This window comes from Echinococcus granulosus (assembly GCF_000524195.1).
Source record: "Echinococcus granulosus chromosome Unknown EG_S00002, whole genome shotgun sequence".
Taxonomy (NCBI): domain Eukaryota; kingdom Metazoa; phylum Platyhelminthes; class Cestoda; order Cyclophyllidea; family Taeniidae; genus Echinococcus; species Echinococcus granulosus.
In genome coordinates, this window is record NW_020170382.1 from 2352844 (window position 1) to 2376003 (window position 23160).

General features: G+C 42.1%; 2 protein-coding genes across 2 annotated transcripts; one reads left to right on the forward strand and one right to left on the reverse strand. All coding sequences in view use genetic code 11, as the record gives it.

Moving 5' to 3' along the window:
* Positions 1–157: 157 nt before the first annotated feature.
* On the forward strand, positions 158–17761 carry EGR_00602 (tRNA pseudouridine synthase A; the record flags this gene model as incomplete). Its single annotated transcript, XM_024489851.1, has 22 exons — positions 158–230; positions 748–893; positions 976–1118; positions 1201–1366; positions 2665–2893; positions 6274–6371; positions 9278–9428; positions 10605–10714; positions 11708–11767; positions 12228–12367; positions 12516–13117; positions 13392–14104; positions 14454–14541; positions 15492–15716; positions 15742–15955; positions 16029–16122; positions 16191–16326; positions 16368–16605; positions 16632–16845; positions 16915–17034; positions 17075–17145; positions 17599–17761. The coding sequence occupies 22 exons, from the start codon at positions 158–160 to the stop codon at positions 17759–17761; spliced, it is 4194 nt and encodes a 1397-aa protein (XP_024355848.1).
* A 238-nt stretch (positions 17762–17999) lies between these two features.
* EGR_00603 (Zinc finger protein) lies at positions 18000–18905 on the reverse strand (the record flags this gene model as incomplete). Its single annotated transcript, XM_024489852.1, has 1 exon — positions 18000–18905. The coding sequence occupies one exon, from the start codon at positions 18903–18905 to the stop codon at positions 18000–18002; it is 906 nt and encodes a 301-aa protein (XP_024355849.1).
* Between the last annotated feature and the right edge of the window lie 4255 nt (positions 18906–23160).

The window sequence follows — 23160 nt, forward strand, 5'->3', positions numbered from 1 at the left end:
GTTGTACACGTTTTCTGGCAATAAAGACTTCTTATAATGCATGTCGTTTGTTTGCTTTTTGTCCAATATGTATTGGTGGAGTGTGTGCTTCGCATTCATCATTCTCAAGGTTTGTGCGTCTATGTGCGTGTGTGCAGAGTGTCCTGTTTCAAGGGAAATGGATACGAAAGAGACGTGGCGTGGACGCACGGACTCAGAGAGTGAATGTGACATAAAGAACCCTCTCCAGAGTAAGCTCAGTATTGTAGCTTTGTTCACTTCCTTTTTCTGTCCCGGCTTGTATTTGACCAATGGAGTGATTTTGCATACTCTTAAACGCTTGTTCAACTTTTAAGTGAATATGCGTTATAAGCCTAAAGGACAAGTTCATCTACCAGCTTGGTAGCATTCGTGAATCGAATTTAATAAGACGACTAAGGCAGGAGAATTTGCAAGCCAATTGTGCCGTTAGGTGGGAGCCACTTTTGATCTACTTTTGGCATTGCATGAAGTTCCTCTCTTACCAGTTGTCTTGAGCATCCTCCAAAAGGCATATATTCCACTGACCTCTTTCATTCGATTCAGCTGATGATATGTAGGCGGGGTCGTTTGTACAACAAATCATTTAAACTTAAAATGAGATTAAGTGGCTTAAAACAGCATTTGCTATTTCTCTACTGCTGTTCTTATCAGTAAGATTTAAGAATGCGTTAACTTTGAATTTCTTTTTCATGTCGTAAGGTATTTCATGCATTGTACTTTTGCCAGATTTTAATCTCAGGAATTACCTAAGAGAGGAAATCTGGCAGTCCTCCCGACGTTTCAACGAGGTGAATAACTTTCAAGAACAGATTTGTGGACCTTTCCGCAATCGTGTGTGGAAATTCCTCTCTATCCCACAGTATTTTGAGTCGGTGAGACCATATCTTCTCTTTCCCTTCCTTTTTCCGTTCTCTTTAGGTTCTATGCTAATATCTATCCTTTACACACTTTTAGTTCATGTTCTACGGCCTTCTGCAGTGCCTGGATCATATTCTAATGGTCTACACTTTCCTTCCTTTACGCTGTATGATCAACTTCATTTCCTTTCTTTCCTTTATAACCTTCAGTCTTGTTGGTATCTGTGTGCCGTCGCTCAAGTAGGTTTCCTTGATTGTTCTTTCCTTCCACCCTCTCTAAGCTGTCACGTGCCCAAAGAACAGCCTTTTTGGCGTTTTTCAGACCCCAAAAATTCATTTTATATGCAACAGATGCACGGGAGTTGGTGAAATTCTCCTTCGTCTGCATCTGCACCATCTTCCTCTACACCTTCGACAGTTCCATCGCCTATCATGAAATTCGAACTCAGTCAATAATCAAGATTTACATATTCTTCAACCTCCTGGAGGTAAGTTTTCCCACTAAAGAGCCTGAGTTGAGTGCTCTAATGTGCTGCTGTACTATCATTTCGCGCTTAATCGTAACAAGTGAATTCATGTTTGAATGCGTAAAACTGTGAAACGGCTAACCTTATCTGCATATAGTAAGCAGTGTTTTTAATGTTGCGGGCTGAAAAGCTTGACACCTGTCTCACGGGCGTAGAACCTAAGTGAAGAATATTCACGACATTTGATGCTTCGGAAATGCAAATCGATTTATATCATAGGTGAGTTTTTGCATGAAAATTGAGGATGACAAGGAAATCGGAACAAAAGTAGTTAACATTATTTAATTCATTTTTTTTTCTTCATCCGAAGTATTTTTTATGGAAGAGGGCGTTTGGTATCGCTAAATTGTAAGACCGTTCTAGAGAAGTCAGATGTGGCTATACAGGTATTTACTGGTGAGGCAATCTATAGAAAATTAGCCGGCTAAGAACACCGTTTCGTTTTCTTCTTTAATGCCGTAAGTCTTCTTACCTGGAAACAATCGGTCATTTTGGGGATTGCTACAATCGATAAAGAAGCTCAGTTTAAGATGTTTAATGAAACTGTCAGCTGATAATGTAAACATGAGGAGAAAAAAATTGCCTGCTGCGATCATGGCAGAATGATTCCATGCAAGTTATCCATGGTCACTGCGAGTGCACACTTCCTAATGGTCTTTATTGTTACAATTAGGGCCGCTATTAATGTTCCCCCAAGCTTTTTTACAGCAGAAGATAACTAATATCGCTGTATAGGGATGCCAAGCTAGCCTAAGCTTTCTTCTCTAGTTCGAAATGTATAAATGTGCAAATATGTTCCCAGACACACTGTCAACTGATTTCTGTCTGTTTATTCATCACTAAGTACATTAAGGTGCAAATATTTACGTGGATCGAGGTCAGTTTTTGTATACTGCCTTTGACGATCCGAATTTTGGCCGCTACTGCGATTACGAGGTACTACACAGGTAGTAGTGTCAAAGTTGCATCAGATCGTGCGTAATTGTGTACCATTTTGTGGATTGAAATGTGTATATCTACTCTGAGTCCCCATCAACCAACTTACTGTAAAGGCGCCTAGGATGCACTCAATGGATCTGCTGGGTTGGCAATGCTCTATTCTGTCCAAAACTGATTAACCTGTGAGCAACACTTACTTCTGGAGCTGGGTTTTTACTAAAAGCAAAGGTTAAAAAGGACTAGAATGTTTAAATGATGAGTGAAGCGATCATAGATGAGCGTGTTGATGATGCCTCTATTTCATGTATCCTCCCATTTAGGTAGCCGATCGTCTCCTTTCCGCTGTCTACCTGGATGCTGTAGACGACGTCCTTTTCACCGTCTCGGCAGGTCTCTCAGGTCTCCGACGGCAGCGCTCGTCCTCGGGTGATCACGTGGTAACCACCAGCAGTGGTGCCTCTTCTACTGACCCTTCCTCTTGCCCTTCCACAGAGGTTGTGGGTCTTGGAGCTCTCTTCGTCCAATACCTTTTCGCCCTCGCCTGCCTCTGTGAGTCAGATCTTATAACTGTGGAGTTGAGAAAGGTATTGGAGACATTCAATTCGGAGTGATATTTGATCTCCTTTCAGTTAATTTCATCCTATCCCATATCTTCTCCACCCCTCTTTCCCTTATTAACAAGAATATCAGAACCTCAATAAAAATTAAGGCTTGAATTTTTTAAAACCAGTTTCGTCTAATTATTCTGCTGGCATTAGTGCTGGAAACACCTGTTTCTTTTTTCTGATAGTATGCAGTTAAACGGTGATCGAAACCGCCACACTTTTTTACTGTTTTCTTTGCTTACCACCAGTTATTAATCTTGAAATAATGCTTAACTATTCACCATTTCTCTCGAAAAGCCGCAGCTCAGCCACCGATGCTAAAAATGTCGCTTAACGTCTTCTAGATCAGTCCGTATTGAACGCCATGTCTTTTATTACTGCAGCCTGCTGTTTGGTAACCGTGCCTTTTGTTGTAACTCATATTTTCTAATTTTTTTATCTTTCAAGATTCTTCCAAAGTCCATTTTTGAGGTATGTATCAAAGATTAGGAATATTTATGGTGGAACTGTGCTACAAATGAGGAGGTCTACTTCAGAGGGGATGAATTGATTCATTGTCACCTTGCACACTCTTTTTTGAAACATAATTTCGTAAACTACACTTCGTGATATTCTCGTGTTTCATCAGTTTCAAATACTGTCGTAGAGTTTAATGTGATAGCAAGTGGCCCTGCGAATATGGTGTCGCAGATGCTGAAAATTGATGCGGGAAGCAGGATGCAATGGAAGAAGAATGTGCTAGAGGGGAAGAACTAATTTGCGGTAATATTAAACTATTTGCATTACTTCGGTGTCCCTGCAATTCTCGAAAGGCTTTTTTTGTTAAAGCAATCATGCCTTTCTAGCTTCTGCGTAGGGGCTGGGGCTTGTCTTTCGCAAGATATCCTTCTATGATTAAGTACTTTTAAAATATGTGAAACGTATCTTTAAGGTTACATTTATCAAGGGTAGACAGGTCGCTTTGGGGCCTTTTGCAGCTCTTCTTCAAAGGTTTTTCTAGTTAGACTTCCATCGAGTAGTCGTCGAATCATTATTGAAAAGCTAATTCCCCCTGGATCGTGATATTTTGCGTTGACGTTTTTCCCTCGTATGTTCTAATGTAGTTGGAATCATGGGCAGTTTTTCTGGCCTATTTCAAATGATCGCCTGTTCTTGATTCGAGTACTTCGTCGCGGTTATCACTTACCGGTGCAACAGTCTCTACAACGTTCGAATTAGGTGTAACAGGATGGATAATTTGCGATAGTAGCTCAGTTTCCTTCTGTGCTCTACAAAACTGTAGTGAGGGGTTAAATTTTTTCTCCGAAACTCAACATCACTTAGAATCAGGCTTGATGCTGTGTAGTAGCCGTGTGATTATCTGGTTCCGGGAACCGTGAAAAACCTTATTTCACAGTAAAGTTTGTTTCATTTCAGGCTCAAATTTGTCCTACAATTGGTGGTGCAGCTCCATACGATCAAGTGATATAGTTACAAACAACTACTTTTTCCAGTCGTATTGATGCCGGTTCCTTCATTCAAACATTATATTGACAAATAGGTGGCCATTTTAAGGCTCGCTTACAGTTATTCTTTTATTTCTTCTGTCCTCGCATTTTTCATTGAGACTTGTATCAACTTGGCAAAAAGTGGCTCCCCAGAGTCGAGGTCGTTCGCGGCTGTCAAATTACATCTCAGAACTGTTAGTTTATCTCTCCAATAAGCCAATCCATAGGTTGTAGGCGCTCATTATAGTTTTCTTCATCATGTAAGCATTACTTTCAAAACCGATATTCAATGGTTTGCTTGTAACCCTGTTTACCTGCTTTTTTTTGCTCGCCCTGATTTTACCTTTCATGGAATGAAACTTTCTAATTCGTCGAATTTCTCTATAGCCTGCGGCAGCGTTTTTCAATAGCATCTCAGTCTTATTTGATCTTGGCACTACCCACTAAACTTTTGGCGAACTGTTTGGCATTGATCGCAGTCTATTGTATTTGTTTCCTTTTATTCATATTATTGCCTTGTTTACTTGGTTGTATAAGCAATCTTGCAGCTTATTTAGTTTCGGCATACACTTCAAAGCTACCGGCGTTTTTGTTTCAAAAGTTCACAGCTCTGAGAACCGACCGAGCTGTGCCCTTTCCGACCTTTGATATTGTTTGTTGTCGTACCAAAGAATGTCCCACGAACCAAGGTTAATGCTGTATTAAGTAAAACTAATTGTTTTTTTCTATTTGTCAGGTCGATTTGTTCGACTAGCAACTTTTTTAGCAAAGTGCATCTGGAATGCGGTCTTTTTTAGGCGATATGAGCAAATCTTATTTTCGAGATTACCCTTATGCACGTGCCACAGTAGGTAGCCTTGGTTTCAATAGTAAACAGATCACATCTTTTGGGAAGTACAAACCTTACAAATTATGAGGGTCATCTAATTCAAACAGGGACTTTTGTGGTTACAAAGGGAAAGAATGCATTTCAAGGTACGCAACTTGCGTTTGCTTCTTGCCGTATTCTTCTAATATGTTTATGCACTTATTCCTGTGCTTAAATAACGCGAATGTTCATCAGTACGACTGAACATTTGTAGGATAGTACTTAAATCCGTCATCGATGTTGGAATTCATGGCGTTCTTTTAGTGAACTACGTTTCGTCGCGTGTGATGGCATGCAGGAAATCCTGGTCTTGCTAAAACGCTTTACCCAAATGCAGCTTTTGGCCCCTCTGTGTTGGTCCAAAGTAGAAAGGTGTCTCGATGCTCAGCGTTCACGACCTTCTTGAAATGGGAAATGTTCATGGATTATATCCACCGTTCTCACAGAAAGAGTAGTCTCTTGTGCAATTTCACGGTGGGTTGTATCGTTTAGGTGTTCCACGTACTGGTTAAATGTTCACAGGAATGGCTGCTCTTATGTGAGCTGGGGACGAAACCACTACGATTGGTATCGTCACTAGCATACAGCCGTCTTTGAACTATTTAAGTCGTGTGGTCGAGTGTCCCCTCACTACGAGTTTCGCATCCTTTACAAGACATTTCATCACTGCATTGTTGAATGCATGTACTCATAACTACATTTGCCTGCTTTCTTGACTAGCATGTACCCGTGAAATTAAAAGTTCTGGCTTGATTTAAATACCATTTGTATTTTGCAATCCTCCGTGTCCATGTAGTTCGTCTACATGTCGTCAGTTATTTGTGTTAATTTAAGTTGAATCTCCATCCCTAAAAAGTTTTGTGGAAGAAATTCTTGTCGTTTTTTTCAATCCCGTTGGATTAGGCGGTTTGAAAGCCCAATAAAATCGAGAAAAAAGTAAACTTTTGCCTTTGTTCGTTTTTACTGCAGCTGCACATTGCCTTCTGCTGTTGGCACAGGTGACAACCCTGAATGTGGCCTTCAATTCACAAAACCGCTCCCTCCTTACTGTGATTATCTCTAACAACGTGAGTTTGCACCGTTCCTTACACTTTAATCCATTCCTAAAGCCATTGAGTCTAAAATATCAGGTTTTAGGATTTTGAAACACCAATCTGGTTCTGCTTTTGCTTGAACCAGCTGACGTTTTTCTTGCGGCTGACTCTTGGATGATAGTAGTGCTGTTATTTTTTTAAAAAAATGAATTGCTTAATTTCCAATATCGAACCAGATTTTCTGTTGGTCTGAGTTCAATTGTTTTGTTTAAATGTGTATATATCCTATTCACGATCTTTTTCATTTATTTGTTTTAAATTGTTGGAAATGCGTGGATTACTCTAGTGTTTAATGATGATATTCATGTGCGTAGTCACATTCATATGGTAAAGGGACCTTAGTTCTGTTTGCCGTGCATCACGATTGACAGAGAAAAAATGCGAACAACTTAAAGTTCTTATTTACTCAGCGCCAAAGTTTCGTAGACCATACGTAAAATGAGCTTTTTCGAAGCCTTGGACATTCCCTTCAACGATGCAGTCTTAGTGAACTTCATACCCCATATCTCCTCACTTTTATTAATTGAAAAGTTGCTGGAAAAATCCATGAGCTCTGTCTAAGGTCGCGTGTTTCACTTAAATTTGAATCCCATTCCACTCACAACCTGATGGGTGTCTTCAGGGAGTCTCAAGCTTAATCTGTTAACCACCTCCCGCTGCTTAACAGAGGACCTTGACCCTTGTCCTTTTTAGGGCCACCGAATCCACCTCTTCCTGATTGAATCTACTACCCTCTTATAGCGTTTGTTTTGTGTTTTCATCACCTAAACGACGTTTTCCCTCTTAAATATCATAGATAGTTCGAGGCCACTGTCTTTGGTAATTCATTAGGATTTAGTGTTTTGCTTTTACAAAACAAGCTTTCGTACATAACGGTATCTGCTTCTTGTGGTTATAATGGATGTTAGTTTTAGTTAAAAAGGCCTATTAAACTGTTTCGAAATTAATATCAAATCTGCATCAAAGTGGAATTTGTTTCGGTTCCATTACCTTCGTACATTTTGGATGAAACCCATTACTAGCACTTCTGGTAGATGGCTTACTGTTTCAAACTTGTCGGATTCAGCATCACTGTTTCGTATTGTCAGACACAACGGCATCATGCAGCCCATCCCAAGTAAATCATCTAGTTTTCCACTTGTGGACTAAAACGAACAATGGTACCCTAAAATGTTTTAAATGGCATATTTTTCACGATTGATGATAAATGTGGGCATATTGGAGTACGTGAAAGACGCTACTATGGAATTGCATCTGGACTATATTTCAATTCAATGAAGTTCATGTTATTGAACTCTTTGTCTACTGCTGGAAGTACATCCGGTCAACTGATTTATCGTGTAGTTGTGGTCAGGTAAACACCATAACATTCGACCTTAAATGGCGTTGTAAGTGGAGGAATCGTAGCGTGCAAGATTTTGGAAAGGAAGGCCTATGTTTCTCTTGTCATATCTGGGATTCAGCTACACTTATAATTGCACACTATAACCGACCGAATTCTTGCAACTTTTTCTGTTGAAACTCAAATAATTGGAAAAGGCGTTTCCTCCCCACTGAAACACAAGCTAGGTCCGAATTCTCTTTGTGAAACGAAATTTTTCTAGAAGCCAAAAAATCGCACCCTAGCAGCTTTTTTACTTCACCCTTTTCCAACTGTTCATTTGATTTCACATGTGATCATAGGATTGTTCAATGCTGATTTCAAGATGAGGTGTCCTAAAGATTGCTTGGATAACATTGGAAGAATGCGGAGGATGAGGCTGGCCAATATCCTTCTCCCCTGACACACTGCGACAATAGCAGCACGTAATTCTTTGCTTTTCCCAAAAAAGGGGTCGTCCTGAACGTACTGCATTCTCTCGAGTGATTTGTCACTTAAAATCACCCAAACTGCTTAAACCGCTTCGTGGTGGTATTTTCTGCTACTACACATCTGACCTTCTCCAAGTGCTATGTACATTTTTTGAGAAGATCCTGCAACTTTGAAACGGCGTTAAATTCAGTTTGTAGAGCAGGCAAGCTTGAATCACACGCTTGAATTTCATTTAGTCAACAAGTGATGATACAGGGGTGGATTCAAAATGGGAGGAAAGTGGTAGGGAGTACAGTGTAGAGCACCGCACCAATACGATAGACTGCCGCAGCTTTATGTTGCATGATGCTGTGCATAGACAACCGGGTGCAGTTGTAAAGCGTCCACTTATCACATGAAGTCATTGTATTAATGCATAGCTATCTGATAAATGGTGTTTCCTTGATGCATATCTCGTTCGTTTTAGTTTGCTGCTGGGTTATTTTTTATTTGCTTTATATTTTTTTTAGTCTCCTTTGGGTCGATGGCCCACTTGATGAATAAGTACTCGAAGAGCACTTTTTTAGCACCTTGGAATCAAGCAGGATGCTTTGCTTATTGCAGAGTCGCAGATTGACGAATCTCATCATATTTCTATGGTATTTGGTCTTTTAAAGCTCTAACTCAATTTGCCTATGCATGGTTTGCAATCGGTCATGACCAAACTGTTGACACATTTGTTTCTAATTTTCATGGCTTAAGTAGTCTAATCGCACACATAAGTTCTCCGTGGCTACACTGAGTAGGTATGGTCCTGTTTATTACTTATCGTTATTGACTTTTGTACGTATTTTTCACAAATTTCCTGATTTCGTCCGAAAAATTTTATTAAAAAATGTGGTTATTACAATTTTAATTTATGCTTAAGCTTTGACTAGTCTGTGACTTTGATAAATTCCTCCCCTAGGTGTTAATTTTCCCAATATTCAGTTAACCGATGTTTATTACACTAGCTTGATGCCCTCGCCTTATGGCTGAAATTTTAACAAATACATGTCTACATTTATCTTTTCTTCCACCGTTGCAGTTTGTTGAGTTGAAGGGTAATGTCTTTCGCAAGATGGGGAAGTCGAATTTGTTCCAGATCGCCTGCGCCGACGTGCGCGAACGTTTCCACTACGCCGTTTGGCTTTTCATCATCGTCTGTCGCAACATGTCTGCCAGCGGCTGGCAGTACGGTAGGTTACCACTACTCCTGTAGTAACCACTAATACTCGTTCTGATTTTTTGTTCATGGAACCGTCATTTAGTCAAATAAAAGGGTTTTCTAGTAAGTCATTGATCGCAGTGTTTAATACGAAATACTTTACAGTAGGTGAAGTTGCCTAAGAAATTCATGCATTACTTTCGTTGGTGTAACTAAAAAGTGGAAGATTTCGCGATAGGCGTAATCGAAGTTACTTACAGCCCTATAACGGATAATTTTATCTATTCATTTCAAGAGGATTCCTTATCTCAATAAATCTGTAAAAAATAAAGAACCAGAACCGACTGCTCAAAAAAAGCATTTCTTTTTTACATTTAGAAATCCTCGAAGTGATATCCAATCAAACCAATTTAAATTAACCAGCATGCATGTAATTAAAACCCTCGTGTGCTAAGTCCTTGTGATGTAGAATGCATAACATTTTGCCCCATTATCTAGATTGAATAAGATTTTCCTCAGGCTCATGTTCTCTTGAATTGTTGTCTCCTCTGATTCCTCCGACATTGCCTCGGGTTTACCGATGTCAGTTGCATAAACTGATTGTGAAAACTAAAGGTGCTTCTTTTACCAAGAGGAGACTTGAATTCTGTTTCACAGACGATTTGTTTATTCATAAAAATATTGTGGGTGGCAAAAAGAAGTCTACTACAATTTTACCCATCTCATCATTTCTGAGGTTGAAGTGGATTATAGTCTGAAAAGGCGACATCTGTAGAATACCAGTCACGCTTGTGTTAAGGTAGCCTTGTTTTCGAAGACGTAAGGAATTGTGTGAATGCCATTTCACAATTTTGATGCATGGGGTTTTAATAACAGCATAGTGTGCAGAAGTGCGAGGCGTTAGTTGCGCTTTGAACGGAATCACTTCAACCAATTTGGTCTGATGTGGGTGAGTTGGACAACCCCATCGAAAACCGACCCTAGCTGACCCACTGCATATCTTTGTCGTAATATGAAGAGGTAACATCCCCGAACGAATTCCTCGCTGTTACAAATACGTCATAGCAATCAGAAATGTGGCTGACATTTTGACTGAAATCCGCTCTGCCTCTATTTGAGCTTTGTATGCAGCCGCATTTGGAAGTCCTTTTAAATGTCAGCTGTCCCACCGATGTTGCTTTGATGCGACTATTTTACTTACTTCCAGAGGACTTCCTGGCTCTTCTGCCCGATATCCTGCTAATTCTTCTGGCCGAGATCGCTGTTGATTGGATCAAACACGCTTTTATCTCTAAATTCAATGTTATTGCTTCTGATGTGAGTAAAATATGCTCTCATTTTTAATATGATTCGTATTTGAGACATGCGTTTCTGCCTGTAGGTAGAAGTTTAATCAGATATTAATTGGCAAGGGAGCATAACCATGCCATAAGAACCTGAATGATTGCGTTTGCCGCCCAAAGACCTGTTGTAATTTGGCCAAACATAAGTGTCATAAGTACTGGTCTAAAACTAAAAAAAACTTGCTTCTTGTGTCAGTGACGTTTTGACGTTTTCGTCACCCGTTTTCCGATCATGTTAATGTACTTTTCATCAGATCATGGTAACTAATTGCACAAAATCGTGTCGCACACGGATTGGTTAAGTTGAAAAAGCAGCTGCCCTCAAACCAGGGACATTCTACAGCAAATTTTTTTTCAAGCGTCAGAACTTTGAACCGGCCACACCTTTGTGGAGTGTGTTGGTCGATTTTGCTCTGAGATCCTAATATCGAATGTGTTAAGGTTTGAGGCACTCAGGTTTTCCCTAAAAATCTATCTGAAAATTCACCAATCAATTAAAATACACATTGACAACTGATACTCACACGGTCTCACTGAACAGAATCATGGTCTCATTGAGCAGTAACAACCAATGTAATTTGCAACGCCGTTAAGGAACAAACAGGTTATAAGCCAACCTAGAGTTTTGCTACTACGAGGTGGTAAGACGGCTACACCATGATCCTTTGTTTTGCAATTCGATAATCCATCCGAAGTAAAAGTTCTAACCTTGCCTAATTGAATTCATGCTATGTTTTGTTAAGAAGCTCTGCCTTTGTCTATACGAACTATAACACCAATTTCAAAGTGGGAACTAACGGCTCGCATAAGTAGTCCATCAAATTTGGGCTTTTTTGGAAAGATTGTACCTCCGGAAATCCAACTTTTAAATGTCACTTTCTCTTTGAAACATCCTACTCTATCAGTCGCTAGGCTGGTTTCATCTTAATCCGATTTTTCGAAGTGTTTAATCATTTTTCCTGTCTAGGTGTATGAGGAGTACACGGTGAGCATCGCGTATGACCTTCTGCTATGTCGACAAGGCAAGGTTGGTTGGTGTTTCCCACCTATTTTATTTATTGCTTATTAACTTGACTAAATTGTGCATTTTAAATGTGAATTTTAGACAATATGCTTTCCCTTTGATCCAAAGGAATTTGCTGTGTACCACTTTTAGCGAAATTCGGGGTTGTGCATTTTTCGATCTTTTAAATACTGGGCTTAAGCACTTTGCTGTTTGTTGCTAGTATCTCTCAGTGTCTATCAAATTTTTATCAGTTACTGTACCCTCGTTTCAAGCACACAATGGGGAACTGGAAATTCAGGAGTGATAACTCATGTATTCCCACGAGTTGCCGTGTGCCTTCTTATCTTGGGCAATCTTGAGAATTTTAATCGCTTGGTTTCGTACACATCAAAATCCATTCTTAATCCATCATGTAAACTTTCATCATGGTAGCAATCAATTTAGTATCTTACCTCACTACTCATCGTTGTCTCTGGCGCAGAACACCTCCGACTATTTTGAACTCCTTGCCCGACGCATGGGTCTAACGCCGATATCGCTGAGCTGCCTCATCAACGTGATGATCATTCAGACTGTCAAATCCTCATTGATCTACATATTTCTTCTCCTCGCTCTGCCTCTGTAAGCGGAATTCGCGTTGGTTTTTCCTCTGTTTGGGACGGAAATTTCCACTTCAATCCATTTGCATGCAAACTATGATGCATCCTATGAGGGATTTGTCTTCTACAACCACCGACAATTGCTTTCTACTCCCTTTCAATTTTTCCAGATTATTCGCGTTAAAAGTGTTAGTCCACATCATTTTGCTGAACCGTGCCTACGCCCACGTGCAAGCCTACACTCAAATGATGACTGCTAAACTGGCCAAGGAGGCCTCGATGACAGCAACCACAACCACTGTTTCAGCCGTTTCGACCAAGACCTCTGTCGCCACCGCTGCATCCAGTGGCAGGAGTGCAGTCATTGAAGCCACCGACGAGGTGGAGGTCAAGCGCAAGACGAGCATTTTTTACCCTCCCTATACCGGCTACGATCAACCAACGCGAGATGAGGGTCAGTTAGCGATGCCACGGCTGCCGCCGCGTCGGTCCCATAGCGACACCAATTGCGTCTCCTCTGTCGTTGTGACTGAATGCCCATCTGCAGCCACCGTCGCCACCAACCCTACTGCCGGTGATGATGAAGAAACCAACATTGCGGACGAGGTGGAGGAGGACTTTTGCTCGCTGCAGAGCCTCTCCACCGACACATCTGCGGGGTGGTTACGGCAGAGGAGCTTTTTGAAGACGCCACCGTCGGATAAAGAGGCCCGTTTTCGACACATTCTCATGGATGCCGATGATATGCAGGTCTGCCATAGGAGGATTGTCCGTACGTCGTGCACTTTCTCAGCTTGCTATCGTTGTTGAGTACCTATCTTCATGTGCGTACGCATTTCTTCCCTTTTATCTCTGCTCCTGGATTCGCCAACAATTTACTCAGGCCTCAGGTCTCAGTCCCACGTCCGTTTACGTTTATTTTTTTTACGCTTTTATCGCCACGAAACTACACCATCCTGTGCTGTCTTCTCGTGATTTGATCAGTACATTCCCTACATCCCATGTTGTTGTTGCAAGCGTTTCTTTCTTTCTGGTGAGTTTTATAGAATTGCCCTCGCCCTCCACCTCCCCAAAACGAGCAGGCACGCTGGATTCGCCCAATCAACTGGGCCTATCGCCCTGCAGTACCACCTCCTACTCCTTCACCTCGTCACTTTATGAGCCAATCCCCAGCCACCAGCAACGCCAAGAGCCACACCATCCCACCTCAGATTCCCCTCTTGTTCCGTTATCTACTTCATCTTGGAAGACCATACCCTATCGCATGCGGCTTCCTTCCCATATCCACCGCAGTCACCGCCGACGACGGTGCTTCAGTCTGGACGATGTCGCCTCGATATCTGCGCAACCGCAAGAGCAATCGCTGCAATCACCAACCTCTCCAAGTAGTCGTAAAGAAGCATCGACTATGGCTGGTGAAGTTGCGGAAAAGCACGTACACTTCACTTCGCGCCGTCGATTGCACACGGAGAACGAAACATCGAGTTTGTTGATCCTGGAGCAGCTGAGCTCTACCCTCAACGACGAGACGGCACATCTGGAAGATGCAGTAGATGTGGATCTTCTTTGCGACGAGGAGGTGGCTGCGACGGATGCGAAAGGGGGGAAGGCAGCGGCGACAGTGGTGAATTCCCCGGCTTCTAAGGTAGAGGAGGGGATGAAGAATGCCTCGCGGCCGTCGCCTCCCTCTCCCTTAACCGAGGATGAAAAGACGACAGCGGTAGCTGCCGAGGCGTCTGTCAAACAGCCTCTCTCCAATGTCGATCGATACTCCATGCTTGGAGGGCAGATTAGTTGAGTCAGCGACTAGCTCCACCCCCAATTTTTCCCATCTATTCTGCGTTTGCTATTTTTGCATGAATGCAATTGTCAGACGGAATTATTGATAGACATTTGAAAGAAAATGCAATTATGTCCTACCACTGTATGTCTCACTTCCATTGAGAGGCAGTAATATCCTGCGGGTGTAAGGTTGGGAGTTCTTCTGGGGGAATTGATCGAGGGGGCCCTGTCGTGCTCGAAATGGGTCACGGTGTTAGTTAACGGGGTGATTTTACGAAAACTAAGCTTGTGCTCTATACTGCTCCTTAACCTCGCTGTTTTCTCAGATTAAGCTGCTCCTAATGGCCTCATTGATCCTTACGGATTATGGGGACAAGCCTATGAGTGGGTCATGGGCGAATTACGCAACCCAGGGTAGGGGGTCCGGACCAAACTTCTTCCGGTTATCGAGTACGTTTACTACCTTACATTATGATAAAAACAAGGGGCGCAAAGTGCGTATGGTATAGTAGGTCTTCGGCGCCTCAGGGTTATATCCCCATCTGAATGAATATTATTGGTATAAAAATGGCTCTATTTTTCTAATGCCTAGGGTGTATTTGAAATGCTTGGAGGGTTTAAATTTGCGATTTGGCTTCACGGGCACCTAAGGCTCCGCCATTGTACAATTGCTCGGCGTAATGATCACGGGGCCATGACAGTAGCTTCTCAGTTCTCCCACACCTCCGTCATACGTCTTCTCTCAGCGTGCCATGACTTCTTACAAGCTTAGGAGCAACTCAGTGTGCCACGGTGTCAATTATTTTAATGTAAATCCCTGTGCTTTAAAAACAAATAATAAGTGACTCTTTATTGCAGTTTAGTAAAACGCGCGTATAAAGATATTGCCTAATAATGTGTTGCAGTGATTTTATATCTCTAATCACGTGAACTAGTTGGCCACCTCAGCTATTACTTTCGGCTTGGATGCAAGGCTGTTTGAGTATGATTGCGACATTGGTTGATATGTTGCTTTTCATCGAGTTCGTAGTGCAATGATATAGCTAGACCTATTCAGTTACAGGTTTTCAAATTTTAGGCAAGCATTTGACAATTAAAAGGATATCCCAGACCTAAAATAACGTCTAAAAATCACCATGCATGTATTTTAAAAGGAACTTAAGCAGTGTAGACACAGTAAATATATGTTAAGTAACGGCTAGTGTACTTCATAGATGTAGCCTAATTTTTCTGTCCTTGAATTTTAGGTAATAAAAAAGTTTTTAACTTTGGCGCTCTAAACATGTGATTAATCAAAATGAGCTACTGAACCCATTGGTCAGTGGTTAAGGTATCGGTGTGTGATGTCGCTGTGATTATGCCAGGTCATCCTCGCGCTTATCGTCCTAGCCTTTCCAGTCGAATACGTGATATAAGCTTCAAGTCATTTGTTCTTTTATCGTTTTTCGGTGGGGTTGGATTAACTGGTTACATACTTTGCAAACTTGGCAAGCACTACCTCTTTGGTAACAGGATTTACAAACTTCAACGAAAAGAGTACGCTGAAGCACTTTTAGAAAAAGAAAAGCGTGAAAAGGAGCTAGGTCTCCGTGATTAGACAATATATGCCCTTAGGGATCCGGTATATTTTAAGCATTCTGTCGCAGTCATTCAAGAGAGCTAGACACGTCATATCTGCGATGAAACGTCACGAGCAACCTGATGGTGAAATCTCTCATAGTGCAAAGGTCGCAAAATTCGACCAAGTTGTAAATAGTAGTGCACGTGGGTTTCGTAACTGTGCAATGCTCATGATGTACTCGGGTACAGGTTATTTTGGAATGCAAAGGTGAGTGGTTTTTCCTAAAGTGTGCTTCCTTTGAAGTGCTCGAAACCAAAGCTGCGTACTTGGACTTCTGTAGAAATGAAGGATTTCGGACGATAGAAGGCGAGTTAATGTCTGCACTCTATAACTCTGGGTATATTTTGGAAGAACACATGAAGACCCCGTCGATGGTTAGTTGCAACAATTCTCGTATTTGTTGTCTTTTTCCCAATGTCGTAATTCTATCAAAATTGTTCAGATTCATTTTCAACGCGCTTCAAAGACCGATAAAAATGTGTCAGCCGCTGGTCAAGTGTGTGCTGCGAAGTTGCCAATAGACACCTTGTCCATCGACAAAATAAATTCCCATCTACCAGATCAAATTAGAATACTGGGTGGGTTGAAAAGCACTCTTCTAATATGATTCTCTCACTAGATATCTTCCGTGTAACAAAGAAGTTCAATCCCAAAACTGTCTGCAACTATCGTGTCTACCAGTACCTCTTGCCAACTTTCGCTTTCTCCTCTGGAGGTGGTATAACTTTGGAGAATTGCTGGAGGTATCGTCTCTCGGCGGAGACCTTGACTCGCATAAACGAGCTGTTTCGACACTACAAAGGCACCCATAATTTTTTCAATTTTACTTCCAGAAGGCAAGTATCCCCTGTGGCCTTGTCACTATTTTTTTCTTTCCTATTAGAACACCCGACGATAAAAGCTGTTTGCGTTATATTATGTCGATCGAATGTGGTCCACCCTTCCTGCTTGATGGAGACCGAGAATTCGCAGTTATAACCGTCCAGGGACAGTCGTTTATGCTTCACCAGATACGAAAAATGATAGGTTTAGTCGTCGCTATCGTAAAGGGCTGCGCAACCGAGGCTGTATTTGAGAATGTATTCAAGGCTGAAAAGGTGGGTTTTACAGCCTCGTGGGCTAAGTTTATTTAATTAAATGCTAAAATTTTAATGTTTTGGTTACAGATGGATATCCCAAAGGCACCGGGATTGGGACTGCTGCTTGACCAGGTTAACTATACCCACTACAATAAGCGGTTTTGCTCTGATGGAAGCCATCAATCCATTGACTGGGAGAGGTATAAGGTAGGTGAAGGTTAAAGCTTTGGCTTTAGTCTAAGTTTAGCGGCAAATTGATGAATTCAAGGAGGCATACATATTTCGACATATGGTGGAGCGCGAAGTCGAGGACAACTCGTATCCTTTTCTAAAACAAAATAACTCCAAACACTTATTTAAGAATGAATCCACTATGTTAATGAAGTAGTAAAGTGTATGCAGCACACCCTAACCAGGTGAAGACGCTATACAGTAAACTCGGTTCGATAAAAGGGACCTAAGACGGCCATTGGTGACTGTAAGCTGATCGACGGCCTTAAAGTAGGAGTAACCACGGTAACTAGAAGGTTTATTGTGAACTACTAAGTTTGCCGTTTGCTGCGCATCTTAAGTGAGCTCTAAAGCACCTATCCTCTCGAGTAGAGTCTTCTCCAAATTGTCACTTGACAGCGTCTCGGCATTCATTTTCCTGAGGCGAAGTTGTTGGGTCAGCCCCATAAAGGAAAAGTTCGCCTTTTGTTACCGCTCACATGCTTGAATTGACTATGCAACCGATAGGTCTGATATTTTTCCGTAACCTGTATCGTGTAGCATGTTTGAGTGGATGGAAAATCTCAACAAACACTCTTACGGCAAACGGGAGGGCGAATCCCCGCCTAGCAGTGCTGCCGCTTCTCCAGCTACCACTCTGCAACCGATGACTCTGGAAGCTGTCCCAGGTGCTAACTCATCTTTCAGCACTGCTGAAATGTAGTTTCTATCCGATTCAAACTGTTTGAATAAAAGAATACCAGCGTGCTCCTTCATCACATCGAACTTTCTCTCAAAATGACACTTTGTAGATGGAGGGAACTAAATGTCTGTTAGAAAGAATATTCGTCATCCTCTTTTTTGAAGAGAGATCGTGAACAACCGTCGCTAAGTGAAGTAAGTACTTGTGAAGTTAGGGGTTAAAAGTAGATTAAACAAAACAATACAAGGCAATAAGTTCGTCATCGGGAACCAGTTGGCCTCTTGCACCGTAGAGTCGCGAACAAGGCTCGAGTCTTCATCAGATTGGCGTTATTTTTGTTTGCCTGAACTGGTCGACCACAGTGAGCACAAAATTTTGCCCCCTCGACCAAAGGGGCACCACACTGTGAGCACATGGGGGGTATTGGAGTTCCGCAGCGCACGCAGAACTTCTCTCCCGCAGTTACTTTGGCACCACAGCTACCGCAAGTCGGCGTGGCCTGGTTCGGCTGCGTGCGGTTCGTCGAGGTTGAACGTCTGCGTCCCGTCGGTTTGGACTTAAAGGAGGGTGGCTTTACGGGTGTGGCGCGACACGCGGCCTGGTGACGCTCGATTCGACCGGAAGCGAAGGTTCTGCCGCAGATTTTGCACGCGATAAGGCCCTCCTTGCTACTGGTCGCTCGTTTAATGGAAGTCTTGGGGACAGAGGTTTTGCCGCCCAGGGGAGTGCGGAGCAGATGAACCTCCACATCGGGTCTGCGCGCCTCATATGTGTGTCGGCGAGCGAGTTTGGGTGGGGGTTTGCAATGCGCCTGGTGCACCTTCAGTCGGTCGGGTGCAAAGTGACGACTACATTTGGGACAGGTGGCGAGGGTTTTGGTCTGTGCGGCGGCAGCGTTGTAGGCCTCGACGTTGGGGTCTTGGCCGGTGGTTTTGATCTGCCGATTGTCCACGAAACCCACGGTGGTGTCGGAGGCGACTTGGGTATCCGGAGAGGGGGAGGGAAAAGTGGTTGGCTTGATGGGCTCAGGAAGACGCTCAGAGGGTGGTAGCTTATTATTAGCATCGCGCCACTTTTTGAGACAACTCTTCTCGTGAATTCCGATGGAGGCGGTGCCGAATTCACGGTGGCAAATGTAGCACACCACGATTGGTGGTCGCGGCATTTTGCCGCTACTACAAGGCACCCAACAGTCGTTGAATTGGGAGGATACGGAATTGTTAGTTTGCAAACTAGTTCCCGTGTACTAATTAACTCGCTCATGAACCTCTACGTAAAGGACGGTTCGTCTCCATTACTAGTAATCAGCTAAACAGAAATGGACTAGCGGCAAATGAAACTGATACTCAACTTGGAATCCTTTCTCCGCCACTGCCAGTAGTAACGTATGGGCTATTCAATAGATGAAGTAATTTAATGATGATTATGCTAAGGGGGAATATAAAACCCTCTCATCAAAATAATATTTTAAAATCGATTAGGTCGCAGTGCTTCTAAAGCACTTGAATTGAACAGATGGGGAGTCTTTAATGAAATCTAAAATGGTAAATTAATATCAGAGTACAGATTTTAACGTGTTCAGCTTTGCAGATGCAGATAGAACGTTAAAAAACATTAAGTTCCCTAGAATGATATCGAAATTTTCAGTGGCAAAAGGTTTTTTGAGCCAGATAGGACGACAAGAAAATAGTATTAGCCTTGCAAAACTTCACAAGCCAGGATAAAAGAGCACTTTCGGACAGATTTTAAAAACATGTCGCTAAGTTCAAAAGTCACAAACATGCATTGATTTTTCTGATTAAAATCCACTTATTCTGCTTAGTCGAATAGATCTCTGCTGTAAAGGCTGAGTGACAAACAGTAGATTTGTCAATAGATTTCAATGGAACTGTCAAACCTCATGCAAATCAAGCTTGCTATTTAGTGTTTGAGATGAATCACTTCTAGTTAAGAGTAGGAATACAACCCTAGTTTGTAAAACCCACATGTAATAATTTCTTTGAGCTATTTATTAAGAACAAATCTATCAAATAAATGACCCCATCGTGGGTAGCCTCGACTTGGTCCACTTCAATGAGCAATTAATGGACTCGCTAGCGATAAATGACCTGCACTATCCCTTTCAGTGCTACTCTTTTAATCTGTTATCTGTAAGAATAACGCAACTTACACAAATCTACCTCTTTGAATTTGTACAAATCTGGTGGCGTTAAGTTATTTTCCTGCATCGATGAATTAAAACTAATTTTCATCTACGCAACATTTAATCATGTTTACCCACTATAAGACAGGTTTTAATTCGCCACATACAATTCGTTAAAAAAAAACATGTCTTCTACTTGTCGTTTTGGTAATTTAATTGATCTCTGAGCTGCCACGCAAGCATGAATATGGAAATAAAACCCTACTCATGGCCACTGTCGAATACCTCTTATTTTCGATAAGCTAGCCACGTTTCAGCACTGTCGATTATGCTCTTGCCTGACAACATGCTTTTCATCCACCTCAGCTTTCCCTAAGCAGAGCCCGGAGATTAAATTGAGCAGGAAAAAAAAATAATATGCGAGCTGAATGTGCACTGTCGACAGAGCGGGAATCGGGGCTACTGACATGGCTCAAAGCCCGGGCCACTCGGCAAAGGTGCGGTGCTGGTGTACTCAAGCGGCCCCTCATCGAGAACTAGAGTTTAACAAACAAAGTGTTACCACATAGCCCCCCGCCTATTTTGAGCATCGTCTTCATCGATCCCCTTGGTCCAACTCCATGTCAGCTGTAAGAGAAATACCCACCAACCAACAGCTCCAGTCATCGAATTTCCATGCAACTGATTAGTACATGTCCCTCACGGAAATTCTACCGGATCTGGAGTTTCTTCCTGTTGGGGAACCATACTGGAGGAAGAAAAGATGGGCTGGCCATCACTCGTGTCCATCGTTAGTGGCAGAGACACTGGATTAAAAGCAGGGCCACGTAACAAAAGACATGCTAGCATAGTTCCGTAGAAGCAATGTTTGACGCCTATTCCTCCTTGTCACGTTGTTCTCACTAAAGTACTGCCCAGCCATATCTCCAGGTTCTATCCACCTATTTAAGAAGTGGAGGAGTTGTCTCGTATTCACTTCAGTTGCATCTCTATACGGAAATGGTGAGCAGTTCCGTGACGTAACCTTTCTAGATGGTTCATGGCTGGCGTCGCTCCCACTGTTAATAGCTTTTCTGCGGATCACAAGACTACTGGGGCAGTTATCGAAGGAGGGCGTCATTTTCAGCCCTTTCAATATGGGCCGTCGCCGATCCTCCCGTCAGTAGCACATAACCGTCTTCCGTTCCTTTAAAGTTTAGTATTCAGGAATAAATCAAGGTAGAAATCCTTTAAGATCGTGTTCGCCTTCCGCTGCCACCATTGCAGCGTCTTGAGACTCCCCTGAAGAGGAAAGGGGACAGAATATTTTTAGCCACGTACAGTAGGGCTTGGGGTTACTGGCATTGCCTGAAAGCCGGGCCGACTGGCGAATGAATGCTGACTGAGCGCCTTAGTGACACAGTATTTATTAGAAAGTTCGTAATCGCTCCCCTAGGTATACATTCTTTTCAGGCTTTATTTAAGGACTTAAGAATACTAGTTTAATTCCAAAGGAATTGAGGAAAGTGCCGGTTGTAGTAATCGAGTAACATTTCGGGTCCTTTCTTCATATCAAACTTCTTCAAATGGGTATTGACATCCTCAGACATGTAAACGAATATTTTACTTCCATTTTTCGTTCACTGAAATCGCGACTTTTCACTAGTTACATAAATGTTTTTGCAGATTAGCCCACCTTTTGCCCAGCACACATTGCAAATCCTTAGCACTAATCATTTAACATAAGTAATGAACTCTTTAGGACACGCTGGCTATGCTGTTTTTCGTTTAATGCTTAAATTCACTTAGCAAAGCGTCTCTTGCCAATAAATTATGAGTCCGACATGTTCTTGTCGAAATCAACTCATTTTGGTGATGGATTACCAGCACTAGGTTGGTCCGCGCGCAGGTCATCTCACAACCCGTTTTCAGGGGGAACGCAGTCGCCACAGTGAGAATAGCACAAGGTAATCCGGCAATACACAGGCCATAGGGTTTTAATAGATACAACGCCCATCGGTTTGCTACCTTAAAAACTAAGAGCTTTTTAACAATGTCATTCTACCATAAATGAGCTATAGACAATACTCTCTTAAATAGCCGCTTGCCAAAAACTACAGGGACTGAGAGAGATGTTCTATAAATAGTAATAACAGTAAAAAGCCGAGGTAAAAAGTAGTGTTTCCGATTTCAAAGAAAATCAACCATGAAAGCTCATCTCACTGTGTCCTTTTGGAGTTGTGCGTTGAAGGAAAAAAAGAATGGCGATTTTACTGGAGGTGACCGTGCGAAAACACCAGCATCGAATGAATAAGAAACCTATCTCTAGTATGAAATATGTTTACTGATTAGGTCTAATTGCTTCGACACGTTGAAATACAACCTAGCTGATTCTGAAGAAAAAAGCAAAAAAGCACTTAGTACCATTTAAATGTAAGAACCAATAACTTAAATGGAAGCCTGCAATTTTCTCCATGGGTAAAATGTCGTCCTCGATGCTTCTGTACTGCCCTTCGAAGAAGGCGGGCGAATGAATTTTTCCTTAAAATGTGAGCTCGTTCCGTGCAAAATACGACTAGTTAAGGAAGTGTACAATAAAGCAGTAAAGCTCTTGAGCTTTCATTCCCATCAAAATGGAACAAAGTTTCAAACACCCATATTAATAAGTGGGTTTTAGGGGGCTAAGAAATCGTCAATCACTTGCAACTGCAGGAAGTTCCATCGTAAAAGCATTTTAGTCGTGAATACTCTTGGCCTTAAATTAGTAATTAAAGACGCGCAACATCAATAGCCATGTCTTTAAGCGAATTCCTCCTCTTTCTGTAATATTTGAATCTTGAGTGAGCTTATGAAAAGCATAAGAACGAAGGGCACGAGAGAGTGCCCTCGCGACATGATATTGGAAATCCCATTAAAGCAGACGATTTTAGCCTTGAAATTGAATCACGCAGATGTCAAGAGATGGAGTAGACACGACCCCATAAGATCAAATACATTAGCTCCAAAATATGCACGATTTGGCAGCTGAATTCAACTAATCTCACCACTTTTTTTTCCAATTTGACACAAATAAGGATAGATTGATGTGGTCTGTCGACATAAATGCACGGATGTTAGAGGGGGGAATCTTCCTGAAGCTTGCCTTGCCTTGCTCTCTCCCCAAAGAAACACTAAAGAGTAATGCTCCAACACCGATGGGTGAAGAAGTAAGATCTCATAATCATAATGTATAGATTGTCGATATAAGCTGATTACTAACGGGTGGAGACATCAGCAAACGTAGACGGGAAAGTTTAGA